This window comes from Zonotrichia albicollis, chromosome 3 (assembly GCF_047830755.1).
Source record: "Zonotrichia albicollis isolate bZonAlb1 chromosome 3, bZonAlb1.hap1, whole genome shotgun sequence".
In the NCBI taxonomy this organism is placed as follows: Eukaryota; Metazoa; Chordata; class Aves; order Passeriformes; family Passerellidae; genus Zonotrichia; species Zonotrichia albicollis.
This window is the reverse complement of record NC_133821.1, coordinates 25,016,737-25,032,877: the sequence shown is the minus strand read 5'-3', so window position 1 is coordinate 25,032,877 and position 16,141 is coordinate 25,016,737. Positions and strand designations below refer to the sequence as shown.

Below are 16,141 nucleotides of genomic sequence, written 5' to 3'. Positions count from 1 at the left end.
CAACCTCTGCCAACCTTGATCACCAAGGAGAGAACAACATCTTCAGCCCAGTCTGTCTGGGCCAGCATCAGACACAAACACGAGTCAGTGAGCTGCAAGCCCAGGCGTGAACCCGTGTAACCCATGGATTTCCACACTCGCGCCAATAGCCACACGCTTATGCTATTAAATACAGCCGGAATCGCTGCTGTTAATTAATCATAGTTTCCCTGTGTTTTGCTGACTGGCACAGCGCTACGGCCGAGAATTTAAGCCTGTTTAAGGCACGATCAGGCACGAGGCTGCTACAGCTTCAACGCGCCTCTCTGTTCCAGCAGCCTCTGTGGCCTGAGGGAGAACTGCAGCCTAAAATACAAATCTGACTCAAACCGGCTGCGGAGCACCCGTGGGGGGGCTCGGTGACGAGGGCTCCCAAATGCCGGCACCGCGGGCCCCCACGGGACCGGCACCGCAACCCCACGTCGGGCGGGCGGGCGGGCGGCAGCGCGGCCCCTTCCGCCGGCCTCGGCCGCGGCTCCTCCCCCGGGCGGCAGCAGAGGCGGGGCCTGGTTCCTCCCGCCGCCGCCCGGGCCCTTCCTGCACCGCCCTGCGCGGGGGCACCGACGTGTCGCGGCGGAGGAGCCGCGCTAGGCCGCGCATCCTGCCCGGCGCCTCAGGTACAGCGCGGGGGGCCCGCCCGCCGCCGGCCCCGCCGCCTCCCGCCCCCGCCCGCCGCCGGGGCTCCCCCGGGCAGCGGCCGGGAAAGTTTAATTTCCCCGGGTGCCCTTTGTGTGGGCGGCCCGGGCGGCCTGGGCCGGGCGGCGGAGCGGAGGGACGCGAGGGGAGGTGGGCGGGGGGGCTGCCCGCGGCCCGCTTTCCCTCCTTCCCTGCAAATCCCCGTTCCGAATTTCCATGGTAACCCCCGGTGGGCAGCGGGCGGTGCCCGGCGGGAGGCGCGGGGACGGCGCGGAGGTGTCGGCGGGAGGCCGGGCCTCCCTCATGCGGTCACTGTCCCGCAGGTCCCGGCAGCATTCCCGACCATGCCACGGGGAGAGATATGACGACGGCCTCCGGGAGATATCCCTGGCGTGTTCTCCATAAGGTATGGCCGGCTCGGGAGCTAACGCTTCGAGCAAGTATTCAGTGTTTGGCGCATGGCAGCCAGGAGAGACTGGGATGTGGAGCGCTAAAAGGGCTGGTTGGTTCCGTAAGCCGTGTAGGAAGGCCATGGTTCCTGGGTTTGTAGATGATCCTAAAATTGTGTGATGGGGAGATTAATTTCTTGCATTTCTTTACTGTAATTTTTCAAAGACGGTATGTGATGTTGAGAGAAGTACACATATGGGGGTATAAAATACCCACCTTCTGCAATCGCAGCAGAAACTTTCCCCTTCTGACGGCCCAGTTTGGGCCTTAGTATGTTGCTATGTCCCTTTTTCTTCTCTGTTACTCTTGTACTCTCTAAATACTTAGGATTTCTGTTGCAGGACACAGAGTTATCACAATCCAGCGTAAAAAAATATAGAATGCCTATTTTAAAGTTCATCACAGTAATTACTGGGCTACAGATTTGCTTTTTTGGTGTTTTGTTTTGGCTTTTTTTTTTTTGAGTTTCTAGCATAGGGGATGTATTGACTTTCCTGGCTTACCTGTACTGATGAAGTCCTGAATGAGAAGTCCTATGGACTTGTGCAGCTGTTGCTGTGCAACCCTGCAAGAAATTGCTCTCTTACTCAAAAACCCAAGTGTAGTATGTTAATTGTTGTAGTGGCTGCAGTAATTACTGTTGTGACGTGGGAGTCAGTGTGGCTCTTTGACAGACTCTAGTGCAGACAAAAGGTCTTGAAATGCTTTGGGCGTTAGGTTGGTGTATCTGTTGGGTAGGAGAACAGTGCCCAAAATGGACTGATAGACAGGAGATCCATGGCTGTTCACGCAGAAGTCACTGGGCAGCCTCACCAGTGAGGCCAGGAGGTTGCACAATGAGAAGCATCTCTACCTCTCCTATCCCATTTGCCAGTAACAAGATCTGCCCCAAGTGTCCCACTGTCTTCAGCACCATCTTTCTCTGTAGTGGGAGTCTGGCATGTGTGCAGGAATCTTGCCTTGTTGACAGGCACAAACTTCATGGGAGGAGAAGGAGATGCACATTTCCAGTGTTGAACAGAGATATTGTTTGCCTGGAAAATGTCAGGCACTGCTAGAAATGAGTGGAGAAAGCTGAGTGCAGGCTTCTCTTTGGCAGTTTGAGCAGGAAGAGGTTGGGAAATGGAGTCATGATCATGTAGGTGTTATTTCTTCTTTTGGGGCAGCAACTCTGTGAAGGAGCCACTTCTGCTTTCCTTCTCCAGAGTGTGGGGAAAATGAGGAGCTGTGAGTCTGAGGAAGAGAGAAGGCCCATGAACATCATATTGTCCTTCCATTTGAGAGGCTCACAGTTTTTCTTTGGTTTCCTTTTTTTTTGTTTTCCCTTCACACTTTGTTTATTCTTGTCTTGTTTTATGAATGGAGCAGAAAGAGTGAGCGGTGAGCATGAGTGTGGATGTTCTACGCACATTTTTCTGGGGCCTCATATGAGTAAGTCCAAATCTACCAGCAAATCTAGGATTTGTCTTAATATTTCTAGCTTTTTGCACCCACCTCACTTAGGTGCTAGATTTAAAAAAAAACCCAAAACAACAAAACTGAATATTCTCAGCAGAAGGTAAAGAATTGTTAACGTGGCTCCTTCATACTCAAAACTGACAGGTCCACATACTGATCAGGTGTTCCAAGTTACTCATACCTAATAGCTTAAATATCCCAGCTTTTTCTCTGTCAGTCTGGTTCTTAAATTTAAAAAAAAAGGGTGCCCTTTTGGATGTGTGTGGGTGTGTGTTAGGGCTAGATTATTAGAATTGGGGTAGCATGTCTGGCACTTTGCAATATGTTAGAGAGTTCCCATCATTTTTATACAGTCACTGTAAGACTGTGTACAGCAGTTTGGACTTTATACAGCAGTGTAAGACCTTCTTGGTTTTTGGCATTCTAGGTGTAGCATGACCATGCTGGGCTTTATGCCGTGGAATTATTTATTCTTTTTGTCAATGGAAGCTGTTTAAAGAATGAAAAGGAAGTGATGTGAATAGAGGTGATCAGTTTTGTTTGAGCTTCTGTTGGGCAGGTATTAATACCACAAGTACTGTCAGCAAACATGGATGGCATGCTCTGTTGCTCACCAGGTTAAAGTTTGGATGTTCTTGTTTGCGGAGTACCTGCCCTGTAGAGTGACAGTGGACTGGCATCCTGTGTCAGGACTTGATGTGAGGTGCACTGGGCCTGCTTTTTGATAGTCTGGCTGCAGCTTTATGCACAATGTCAAACTCTGGAGTCTTTTTCTGTGGCTCCCTCATAGCCACTTCCAGTTCAGGACTTGGGTAAGGCTTTGGAACACATGATTCCCATGAAAATTCATATTTTTAGGAAGTTATTTCCTGATGAACAAGAGCCTGGTCCTGCTGAAGACGGCAAGTGGAGGGGCTGTACAGGGATCGTGCTGTTGACACAAATTGCCATGAGCATCTTGGACTCCTTTTGTCACGTCAGGACCTCGGTGTTGGGATTTTTGCTGAGGCTGGTGTAGTTCTTCTGCCTTTCTCCACATGTCACTGCTCTGCAGTGTCTACCTTTACCAGACTAGTGGCAGGATGGCTGCTGGGGCTCCTTGGTCTTTGTTCAGCTGTATGGGCATCTCTGGAGCTCTGTAAGATGCTGGTATTTCACTGTTTGCCAAGGGGATAGTGCACACTGTAATGCTGATGCCTGGAAAAAAGGGTACAAAGAGACTTCATTCTCATCTTGTGTGATAGTGTGGGCAACCAACCACAAGGCCTTTTCTGACACATATTTTTACTGCTTTGATGATTGTTTCTGAACAATTCTGACACCTCTGGTGTGGAAGAACTGGGTGCATAATGACCTAAATAGCTGTAGGTAGGTCTGTTTCTCCAGCACAGAATGTGCCTTCTGATTTCAAATTAGTGTTCAGCATTGGGAGGTTGGTTTTCCAGCTGAGAGGAAGTACATTTGCTACAGTGGGTACATCACAAGTGTTTAGTTTAATTGTTTATTTGGTACCTGAATGAAAGCGAAATGCTACTTGCCAGATAGTTTATCTAAAAGGAGATAAATTTTTGCCCAGTTTTTGACAAAATGTTTACACTTGTGGATTTTATTAAATAACAAGATGTTATTCAGTGATGGGACCTTTTGGGATTATTCTTTTCAGAGGATTTTATTCCTCTGTTTAAAGAAATGAAGCTCAGCTAAAGCTTTTTTTATTTTTTTTTTTATCTGCTGTTCATGTGGCTACAGCTGGGAGGGGCAAAAGAAACCAGTACAAAATGTGATAATGTGAAAGTCAGATGTTGTTTTATCCTGGCCTTGTAGGCTACCCATGGTGCTTTGCAGTGGAGATGCAGCTGTTCTGTTCTTTCTTTGGAGTCACTACTGTTTTTTCTTTCTCTTTCCCTGTTTGAGGAGAGTGTTTTGAGATGTTCTTATGAAAGAGACAATTCAAGGGGAGGGCGGTGGCATTACTCTTTGGGCTATTCAAGAACTTTTGCTTTTCCACAGCCCCTGTTCTGCAGTTTGGTGGGAAAGCAGCACAGTCAGAGGAATTACAGAGTCTGCTGGAGCATAACAGCAAGTGTGGCTAAGCAGGGCTGATGGGAAATGCAGATAACTTGTACATTGGTTTCTTGTTGGGTTGATTTCATCCCAGCAAGGCTAACGTGGATGGTCATCAGTGATGCTCACTTTGCAGAGAGGGTACACCCTCAGTGTGAGAACATGAGACTGGGGATAATGTTGGGGTGTGCAGAATGCACTCAAATATGTGGAGTTTTTTGGTGAATACAAATACAGTTATATTTATTAGGCTCTCAGAGAGGCCAGGCTCATATGGCCTCCTCTCTAAGTTGTGTGAAGAGGTTTTGTGTTGGGGTGTGCTCCAGATGCAGGTGGCCTGCCATGGGGACAGCTCTCCTCTGACTCTGGCCTCATCATTGCCCTCAGAGCCATCACCTTCCTCCCCTGAAGCCCCAGGGTGGAAGTGGGTGCTCAGAAAGAGCTTGGCTTAGCAGAACAGCTCCCACAGCTTTAACCTCAGTCTCTGAAACTGCTTAAATGTTTCTGCTTCAAGCTAACTAACCTTGGCTCCCCTGCTGCAACAGGGGTGTCTGTCTCAGGGCACCGGGGGCAAGCATGGAAATTTCAGCCTGTGGAATTAGCTGGTTGCTAAAAAAAGTGAAAGCTTGCACTAGTGCACTCTGGCTCACATTGTCTTACAAAGGTGCTGTGTGCTTGGCTGGTACCATGGTTTCCCTGTTACAGGGTGAAATCCTGCTGATTTAGAGCTGTGTAGTGATACATAGGGAAAGCTCAACCTTTGAGGACAGAGTAAATATATTAGGCCAATAACAGCATGCCATTTATTAGCTGTTGAGGTCCTGGAAGCAGTCCCTTGTGTATTTTTATCTTTTAGTTATATTTCAGGTATGCTTTTCTTTAATAAATATCTTTGGTATTTATCATATCTTCTAGAAATGGTGCAATATCTTGCTTTAGCTTGACTTGTGGGTGGCTTCTGATAGTTTTCTATTCCAAAGCATGTTAGAAGAGTGCTTGAAATATTTTAATTTCACTCTGTTGTTGCCAAAGCCATGACAAGCAGCAGGGACTTTAGCATGCCATTTGTGTTCACAGAGAAACTTCTCCTGCCTTACCTTTGGGATGCAGAGCATACCCCTTGAAAAGTGCCTGCTGGTGTCCACGTGTGGCTTGTTGTGGACAATGGGGAATGCTGGAAGGAAAGCTTGCTCAGTGTTGCAGTTCAGTTGGAACCCTGAGGGCTGAGTGTCTCTTCTTAGCTGTCACTATTTTTGAAGCTGAAATAAAATTTGGAGAGCAGAATCTATAAATGATATTGGAAAAGCAAAGCATGTGAATAATTACTCTCAGAATATGGGAAGGCAGTTTCTGAAGAACTTCTGTACAAGTCCTGATACTTAGAAAAACAAGCATGTTCTCCAGAGTTACAACCACCCTGTGCAATCACTTCTGAGTAATACACTTTATTGTTGTTGTGCTCTCTTCCAAGAGCTGAAACCTCGGGTGTGAAACTCCAGAGTCACAGTGCAGTCACCTCAGAAACAGCCGCATGTGATGAATGCAGTGCTGCCTCACAGAGCTGCTCTTTGCTGACTCTGCAGTGCCAGGCCTGTGGCTCTTCTCTCCTCACCGCAGTGTTTTGTTCATGCTGTGTTGTACAGCTGTGTCATATTGTACTTGCTGAGCGTGTTACTGAACAAGAATGTGTTTAAAGAGGAGGCTGTAAGTTGAAATACAACTCCTTGTGTGCTCAGACTGTCGGAATACTGTCAGTTCAGATCATCAAAGCTCTTTTTGTTGTTGCCGTGGCTGATTTGGTTTACAGTGACAGTGTAATTTAATATAATATTTTTAAATAAGGAAATTAATACAGTGTGTACAAAACAGATGTAATATATTGAAGGCATGTTGCAAGTAGAGCCATAATCCTGGGTTCCAGGCTCCATCACTACTTTTGTGTCTAACCTCTAAATGTTTTCTTAATTGCATTAGTTTAATACACATTGCTAGACAAAATGTGAGTAAATTATGGTGATTACTGGAGAGAACACAATTGATCTAACCCATTTTAATTGTATATAATTTAAACACTGATGTCATGAAGTTACCCAGTTGCATATTTTTACTACAGCCATATGTTCTTCTAAGTAAGAGACTCAGGGGACTCACCATTTCATAATTGACTCTGCACAGTTAATGCAGTTAACTGCATTTACCTGCCTGTCATTTTGCACAGTTAGTGCAGTTAACTGCTTTTACCTGCCTTGCATTGCATGGAAAATAGAATGAGTTAAAATACTCTGCAGAAGTTTTGTTCTGTGTTAACACTGAGTTTCAGGTTTTTTTGGTATGTTTAAATCAGCAAATTTGTTTATTTTTGTGTGTTTTAAAATGTTGATTTAGGGGCTAGTTATAGATTCGTTTGTCTATAAAATGTTTAGTAGTGGAGCACAAGGAGCTGCTGTTTTGCTGGTGAACAAATTAAAGGTTTTCAATTGTGGGTAAGGTTAGTGTACAGAGATGAGTGTAGGGCAGGATTTTTTGCCTTTATATGGGCTTGGCACATATTCCTTTGTAATGTGGATTTAATTCAGGTACTATTGCCCAGTTTTCTTTGTCTTTCTGAAGTTATACTTTGTTGGTCAATTTAAGGACTGCATTTTGAGGAATGCCTGGTTTTGGGCAGTACAGAGATGAGTTTTTTCCTGTATAAATGTGGTTGTTCATTGGGGTTAATTATCCATAAGGTCCTGACTTATGAGGGTACTAGAATAGCTGCTGGCTATGAATAATTTAGTACAGCATCAGATTGCGTGCCACTTAAGAAGGCCTCTGCCTATGAAGCCTTGTATCTTGTTGAAATCCACTCAACAGTATGAAGGTTACTGCTTGCACTGGTATTTTATTGTACTCTTTCCTTTCTATTTTAAGATTTCTCATTAAATATTTCATGATGATAAGTAATGAAAATACCTGTGCAAGAGTAGGCCAAGCTTGTTTTTGAAATGCTGAGGTGTTGTGCTACTCTTCAGTCTTGATTTGTCTTTGAAATTTGTTTTAGATCTTTGGCTAGCATCACACAGATAGCATTTTCTCCACTCAGATTTATGTAGTTGAGACAATTCATATCCTAGACAGTTCTTTGAGATGGTGCTTCATTGTGGGGAAAGCAGAAAGGCTTAATGAAAGGCTTGCAAGAGTTACAAGATTTCAGTGCTTTCTACAGATTGCTCGACTTGCTCATACATCTGACTAGAGCAGACTGTGGCTCATATTACAGAGGCTTTTTCAGGAGAAAAACTGCAAATACAGCACTTTGAAGCAGTTCCAAGTGCAGATAAATTTACTGTATGCCTTTAGGAGACTTGGTCATGGCAACATAGCACTGGATATGTTTTTTAAGAATGCTAAAATAGGTGTTTTATCATAATATACTAGATTTTTCACAAAACCACCCCAAACATTTGAGAAGACCTTAATTGAGAAGTTACTTTGGAAACGTCCAGGGAAGAACATAAGCAATACAAGTAGTAGAGAAAAAGGTTTTTGTGGGGCTTTTGGGGGAGAGAGATTAATGCTTTATGATATTTAAGGAAGATCTGTCAGATGTCTAGAAAGGTTTTTTGTCTGACTACTTCTGACTGTTCCCATTCTCTGCTAGTAAGTTTTCCTTGCTATTGACCTCTTCATTGGGATGCTCTGTTATAGCTGAACATCTCTTGGAATTCTTTTGTAGGGCACTTTTAACAAAGTAAAACCTGTTCCTTTTCTTTTCCAAATGAGATTTGTAATATATGTGCTGCTGCTGGAAGCCGACAGGGTGAGATACAGCCATCCCTTGGTGCCTGCTTTAGCACTTGAAGATAAAATTGGCCTTTAATCTTTTTGTGCTCCTTCACAGGGTAGTGAGTAATTGAAGTGTCCATTAAGGGTTAGTAGTTAAATGCTAAGATCTTGCTAGATGTGTTTAATTTCTCCTTAAAGGCGAGGATCCAGATGAGTCCCTTTGACCAGGCACTCCTTGAGCTGTGCAGTTTTAATAAACTCTCAAACCCTAACAGTTGTGGTGTGCTACTGTCTGATACTTTGATGGAAATGCAGTTTTGTTTACAGATGGAAAGAACTCATTAAGTTCAGCCCTGATGTAATATTTTTAAGGCTATTTATTTTCAAACTGGGATCTTAAAATTGAACTGAAAGTTAGTGGGACTTTCCTTACTCTGGAGCTTTTTGATCTATGATTTAATTGTCTTCTCTGTGCAAATACATTATGCTGGAATAAATTGTACTTTACTGGGCAGCCATAAAAGTTGAATTGTCAGTTTTTCTGATTCAGGTACAAGGTTTCCTGATATTTGAGAGGAAATTCTATTGTGAATGTATGCACTGTGACTGCAATAGTTATGGCAAGTAAGGAAGAAGTGCCTGAAAGACTTTTTTTTTTTTTTCCCAAATGTAACATTTTGTTGTTGCTGTGCCCAGGAACAGTCTATCCTCCAAACCTACAGGTGTGTGAAGAACAGACGATGAAGTTACATTCTGCCTTTTATTTTTGTGCTTAAAATAAACTTTCTCCTGTTGTTAAAATGTGTCAGTTGAAGTATTGCTGTTAAAAACACTACTGGAGTGTCATTGTTTTGATACAGTGTCTCTCCAGAGCTTTATTAAAGCCTTGATATCTGTTGTTTCCTCTTTAGCTTTTATCAAGTGGTGATTTTATGCAATGGCATCAAGCCACAGTTCCTCACCAGTGCCTCAGTCGAAGAGCAGCGATGCTTTCTTTAAGAAGGAAGCGGACGCCACGAAACGCTTTCGGCCTGTGCAGTCGCTGCCGGACGTGTGTCCCAAGGAGCCCACAGGTAATGCTGCTGTGCAGGCACAGGGACAGGCACAGAGCAGCTCCATTTGCTGAGCCATTGCCAGCTATCCAGTAATATTTCTTGTATACTGTGGTAGTGTACTAAGCCATAGTCTTCCAAGCATGCTGTGATTCTATTTTATACCACCCAGTGTCCCTTTGGAGCAGTAGGAGAGACTATTTGCAGCTTGTTTTAAGATGTCCCCATTGTAGGTGGGACTTTGCTTGCATCATTCCACATTACAGCTGTGATCCATACTCCATGTAAGCAGAGGGTGCAGTCTGACAGAGCTGGTAGCAGACGTGTCCAGTGTGCTTGGAGCCTGACTGCATTCCTTCTGGGAGACATCCCAGCCCTTCTGCAGGAAGAAGCAAGTGACCTGCCTGTAGTACTGAGTCTGGTGCTGTTGTTAAACCAGATTTTGGTCATGGTTCCAGCTGTTGTGTTGCACTAAGGCTTAGTTTACACAAAGGAGTAGGTGGGATGGGATCTTAAGAATTATGACATATAATGCTAATGAATTGCAGCTCTCATTCTGATCAAGATCAGATTATTAGAAATATGTTTGTGGTTGGAATCTTTTTCTCTTCAGTAGAAACGAATGTTGAACAAAATCTGTTTAATGAGTGTCAATACACAACTTCTCTGTTCAAAACTTGAGTTGGTTAATCTCACAGAAGAACTGCAAAGTGAAATGTTGCAGGAGAATATCATCAGTCGCTTGCATAGATAATTCTAATCAGTATGTAATTTGTGAAATATGGTTTGCTTAAGAACCACATTTTAACAAAAGCTTTCAGCTTTGTTTCTCACCCTAACAAACTGTCTTGTCTTTTGTGCTGCAGGCAATCCCAATAGCTTACATGACAGCCCATCTCTAGTTGTGGATCAGCAAAGATGGACTATTTATCATTCCAAAGTCAATCTCCCAGCAGCACTAAATGATCCTAGGTTAGCAAAAAGGGAATCTGATTTCTTTACAAAAACATGGGGAGTGGACTTTGTGGACACTGAAGTCACGCCTTCATTCTACCTCCCACAGATCACCAAGGAACATTTTGCATCATACCAACAGGAAATCACTCCGGTAAGAACCCCCAATTAGGTGCACATAGTCCTAGGAACCAGAAAGAGACCCTTCTTCTAATTAGATTATCCTGGCTAGTAGCCCACTGTACAGTTAGTTGATAATTAATTTGCTTTTTCAGTGTTGTTTGGGTCTTCAGTAGACATTTCTGGTTTTATAATCTCAGAACTCATCGTGTGGAAAATGTTCTCTGAATTGTCCTGAGGCAATTTCATGTTATTTTTAACTTCTGTTTCTGAGTACCAAGCTCTGCACCAGGGCTTGCAGTTCATATTTATTCTTTCTGGTTGTTAATCCTTTTTTCCTGTAAGGATTGTTTAAGGATTGCGCTCTGCAATGCAACATAGCATTCTCAGACCTCTGGATCAAATGACTACATGCTGCAAGGATTGGGAATATTTTTAGGAGTCTTCAATCTAAACATTGAAGCAATTTATACATTAACTTCTCAAAGAGAAGTTAATATAAAATAGGCCTATTGTCTTGGTGATTCCTTTCGTAACAGGGAAGTGTAAGCTACACCTAAGGACACCAGGACCAGTAGGAGACTTCTGCAATCTCTTAAAAATACAAGTGTCAGTAAGTATGTAGTATTTTTTTTAATTGGAAGAACATGTAGAAGTCTCCTGCTGTTCTCTGCTTCCTTGGTTTGTAACTTCCTTATTTTTTTTTTTATTGGTTCAGAGTTAGCTGCAGGAAATGTTACTTGTGTAATTATAGTTAAAGACTGTAGAAGGGAATTGTTTATAAATGAACTGCAACTGAACTATTGCCTTTAACTCACATATTCAGCATTTAAAATGTTTTAAGATTTCATCCTTTAAAATTAGTACTTCATGCAGTGACTGCTAGATGAAGGCAGATTTTGAAACTGGGATCTGAACTGTGATGTATCTTCTTGCAGAAATCTAGTTAACATTGGTGCTCTTTGGAAACGTAATTTATCACCACTATGGTCTCTGATAGTGTTTCAAATTCGAAGCTCAGCATGATGAAACAAGATATGTGGTTTCAGCAAGGTACTCATTAGTAATATGTGCAAGTAATTTCAGCTTCCATCCAATTTGATTTAGCAATGAAAAAGGATTCTTTGTTAGTGTGATTCCTGGATTAGTCAGCAAATAAGTGTTTGTATATGTAATTACAGTTGAACTGTAATTGTATATCATTATGTAGAGAAGTTATTACACCTCTTCAATAATGTCTGTGTTCATTTTCTCTTGAGATGTAAAGATACAGGAAAAAAACAACACATCCACTGTAGGTAGAAGTTTTTAGTACCTTTCACCTGGACAAACTTTGTCTGAGCTTATAAGAGGAAGAAAATACTGTGAACTTGCCAGAATTATTTTGCATAATTTAATTGTGTTTCACTGAATGTTTTGCTTCAAATGAAAAAAATCTGGGTTTTAAGCATCAGAATAATTCTTTCATATATTTTCTCTTCTACAGAGAGAGAAGGTTCATGAAAGGTGCAAGAATACTTGTACTCCTAAAGATACCTTTGACAGGACACTATTACACACTCACGGTACAGTCAAAGCCTCCTTTAGTCATTAAAAAGTGCTGTCTTTTTGTATCAGTATGTTATAACATCAGTAGCAAGTGTTATGAATGTTACTCATCATTGATTCTATAATGTGCTAATTGTCTCTGTTACTTGCTTGAGATCTTCATGTACAATAATAGCTGATGATTTCTTTGAAACAAGAATTAAAAACTCAGATGTGGTGGGCTGAGAGGTGTTCATGACCACTGCTGACATTGTGTAGGTCAAAATATTAATGATACCTGCTTTTAAACTTTTTCTTGGCACGTTTGGATTTGTGACAGGTCACTGTAGCCCTGGCAGTGTTTTCTTCAACTGTTTTTTATTTAAAGATCCATTGAAACTGGTGCATCAAATTAGTATCACCTTGGCTTCTCAGTGAAGAACTGCAGTGCCATTCCTGTATCTCTGCCATGAGAGTCATATCATGGCTGAGGTGGGGAATTATATCTCAAGATGCTCTAGTCTAGACCATCTGCTCAAGCCTGGCCTACCTATGGGAGGACAGTGTCCAGTTGGGTTGTGACTCTCACAGATGGAAGTGACACAATCTGTCTGGGCAACCTGTTTCAGTGTTTTACCACCCCCACAGTAAAATACTTCCTTGTGTTCAAATGAAATCTTTCATGTACCAGTTTCTGCCCATTGCCTCCTGTCCTGGCACTGGGCACCACTGAGAAGAATCAGCTTTGTGTTCTTTGCACCCCCCCCATCAGATCTTTAAGCACATTGACCTTCCCTGGGCTTTTCCAGTCTAAACAGTCTCTCCTCCTTGTTTCTTAATCATCTTTGTGGCTCTTGACATGATTCATTCCAGAATGTCTTGGTCTGCCTTGTGCTGGGGGGCTCAAACCTGCCCTTGAAGGCTGAATTTCAGGACTTCATGGAGGTGGTTCAGCTAATAGGAAACTAGACAGGAAGGAAGGCAAGAGGCAAAATAAAAAAAAAAAAAAAGAAAAAAATATGCATAAAAGAAACATTCACAACTTCAAGACAGTTTTTATTTTTTATTTTAATTTGCTTTCTCAAAAACACTAGCATAAAAGGGTTCATTTATCAATCTCTTTGAGTCTTATCTATATCAATGTCTACAGGTAAAACAGCAAAAAGGATTCAGTAGTTTACTTCTTCTTATCAAGTTGTTTCTGCTGACTTTCTTCCCCCTCTTCTGTGCAAAAGGAAGCCCTTCTGGGGGTTTCTCTCTATTGGTGTTACTTTGGAATAGCTGTTGCAGAATGATTCTGTGACATAAACTTTAAGGAATTTAGAGATTTTAGAGGAGCTAAGATTTTAGTTAGAGATGAGTTTTATTGGAGTTAATTAAAATAAGTGGGTAGGCCTTGATGAAGTTAGGAGTCAGTAGTTAACTAATAAGTGATTGCTTGTCAGCACAATGTTTGGTTAGCTGGGTTTATAATGAAGAATATAGAAACTGATAAATAGCTTTTAGAAACACAGTTGTAGGCCTCCTCTGTTCTGAAACCAGTTGAAGATGGGGAATGGGAGTTCTACCAAGGGTTCATTTGTCATATTTGCATTGAAAACGTAGAAAGGTCAGAACAAGGAAGACTTCATTTACTTCCTCATTTTGGGACCCCTCGCCATGAAAGGGTCCACTGACCCATTTCAAAGAACAAACTACACATGCTTAATGGCTTTTGAACTAATTGAACACAAATATGCATTTGTGTTTTGGGTATTCAATACTTGTATAGATAACAGGACTCTGTAATCACCTGTAAATCACAGTGTGTACTTGGGAACTCTCCCTCATGCTGCCCAGAGTCACAATAAACACACACTTTCTAACTCTAAACTGTTAGAGAGTCTTTGTCTGTCACAGTTGGATATCGGTACTAGATCAATATCCATATTTTTTTAAATAAATCAATACTGCAAAATCAAAGTGCCTTCTTCAGTCTTACCTAAATCCATCCTCTAAGAGTATGAGTGCAGGTTCTGTCCTCCCACATACGAGTGTTTTTAAAAAGAGAAGGTTACTGGCACCAAAGTAACTGGGAGCTGCTTGTGTAGCTGGACACTTCTTAGTTGAAGCAGCATTTGGTAGACTGAAGCTTGTGATTTTCTATAAATTCTGCTGTTGCTGTTTGCTCTCTTTCTCTAACTCCATCCCACAAGACTTAGCCTTTCACTCCTGTAACAGTTGGTCTGTCCAAAGGCTGAGGACAGCAGGATGACTCCAAGGTTGCCTTTTGTACTTTGATACAAATAAAGTAAGAAACAAATGGAGTAAAAACCAAAGAGAGCAGTATGGGAGCTGATGCTGGGGTAGCACTTGGCACCTTTGTCAGGGTTGAGCAGACTGTGCAGCACAGATATGGGCTTGTTGCTTTTAAATTCCTCAGCTTTTTTGTCCACCAGTGTGCCCCATCTTCTTAATGCCCACTAAAGTAATGAGTAAGGGTGGGCCAAGGGATTTTGGCTGAATCTCAAGAGTCTGAATTTGCTGTTTAAGTTTTGCTTGGATATAATGAATTAACTCTTTTCCCAGCTCAGTTCTCTCACCCTCTACCATTGTCAGGTCAGCATACTCCATGGGAATTGGTGCTGCTGTGCTTCTTGGTCAGTGCTTGGGACTCTGGCCCTAGCCCTTGTTGGCAGTCTTTGTGCATCCAATCTCCAAGTGCTGTGCAGAAGTGATTATATGGGCAGCTTCAGTCTGAAGCATTAAAACTGGGATGATGTTAGAAGGACCTTTTACTGGCCCTTGCCAGTGCACTAATGAATGTGAAGTGCTAAGTGGATTGCTTTGTATGACAATCACTGACACTGCCAAAGCAGCCAAGTGCAAGCTCCCTTGAGTAGTCTGGGCATGAAACCTGAACTGCAAAGGACAAAAGAGTACTTCAAGGAATCAGAATATTTCAGGTTGGCAGGGACTTCAGAAGGACTTTACTTCAACTGCCATCTCAAAGCCAGTTCAGCTGTGAGGTCAGACCAAGCCATTCAAAGCTTTACCAAGAAAAATAGAAATATCCAGAAAATATCTACAAATATGTACCTGGAAAATCTCCAAAGTATCCAGCCCTTCTGGGCAGCCTACTCCAGTGCTTGACTGTCCTCATGTCATCAAGGTTCTCCTCATGTTCAGAAAGTTTAATTTCAGTTTGTAGGCCTGTTCCCCCTCTGTGAGGAGCATGGCATCATTGTCTTGAAAACTTCCTCATGGGATTCACTTGTTCAAGGGAATTGTTTCCTATTGTTTGCTCATGAATGACTACCTGTGTTTTGTTTAATTTTAGATAAATCCAGGACAGATCTGGAACAAGTACCTAAGGTATGGCTTCTGGCACTTGAAGCTGTTGTAAGGCTTTCTCACATGAAGTGTTGGATATATGCATGTACTCTGTAGAAATTTTGTCCTCCCTGATGACTTGGGTTGATTCTCAAGAGGATCTGTAGTGCTCAGAATTTAAAGACTAAGGATGATTTGCTTTGTCTTTTTTTTTCCTATTGTTTCATGGTCTCAGTTTTTCCTCTTAAATTATAATACAACTACCATTATTTTTTCATCTTTAAATAAATGAAGTTAAGACCTCAGAGCTGAGCAGAATTAGCCAGTCTAGGAGGAAAGGAAAACTGAAGAATTTGAGAAAAGCTTGGATATTGCCTAGTGTACAACTCGGCATTAGGTTTAACTACTTGGATCCTTGATTAGAGCTCACTTGCATATAAGCATGGAGCATACATAATGTGGATTTTTGTGTCAGGTTGACACAAAAGACACAGCTCCAGATTCCATTTTAGTCTGAATAATTTTTTAATAGGTATAGTAAGAATATTAACATGGGTCAGCATCTCTGTGCCAGTTGTGTAGGCTGTGACTTGAGTAGCTGTCACTGCAGTGTTTAAAGTCCAGGAAACAACAATGCTTGATTGTGGTGTGATGCTGCAGTCTGCGTTGAACCTTTTAAAATTACACTTCATAAATAAAAGGAGGAGAGTTTGCCTGCCTGCCTGTAAGCTCAGGGTTTTGTCAAGTATAAATAATGTTAC

General features: G+C 42.3%; 1 protein-coding gene across 2 annotated transcripts in view; it reads left to right on the top strand.

Moving 5' to 3' along the window:
* The first annotated feature begins 501 nt into the window (after nucleotides 1–501).
* The window catches only part of VPS54 (VPS54 subunit of GARP complex), a 48,678-nt gene continuing 33,038 nt past the window's right edge, over nucleotides 502–16,141 (top strand). The window contains exons 1-7 of one of the 2 annotated variants that reach the window (XM_074536992.1): nucleotides 502–656; nucleotides 999–1,081; nucleotides 9,327–9,488; nucleotides 10,334–10,439; nucleotides 10,531–10,575; nucleotides 12,028–12,106; nucleotides 15,388–15,422. In XM_074536992.1, coding sequence (XP_074393093.1) covers nucleotides 9,353–9,488; nucleotides 10,334–10,439; nucleotides 10,531–10,575; nucleotides 12,028–12,106; nucleotides 15,388–15,422 — 401 coding nt within the window. In that variant the 5' untranslated portion in view covers nucleotides 502–656; nucleotides 999–1,081; nucleotides 9,327–9,352. Of the gene's footprint in view, nucleotides 657–998; nucleotides 1,082–9,326; nucleotides 9,489–10,333; nucleotides 10,576–12,027; nucleotides 12,107–15,387; nucleotides 15,423–16,141 lie in introns of both variants that reach the window. The other variant, XM_074536991.1, reaches the window with a different exon arrangement.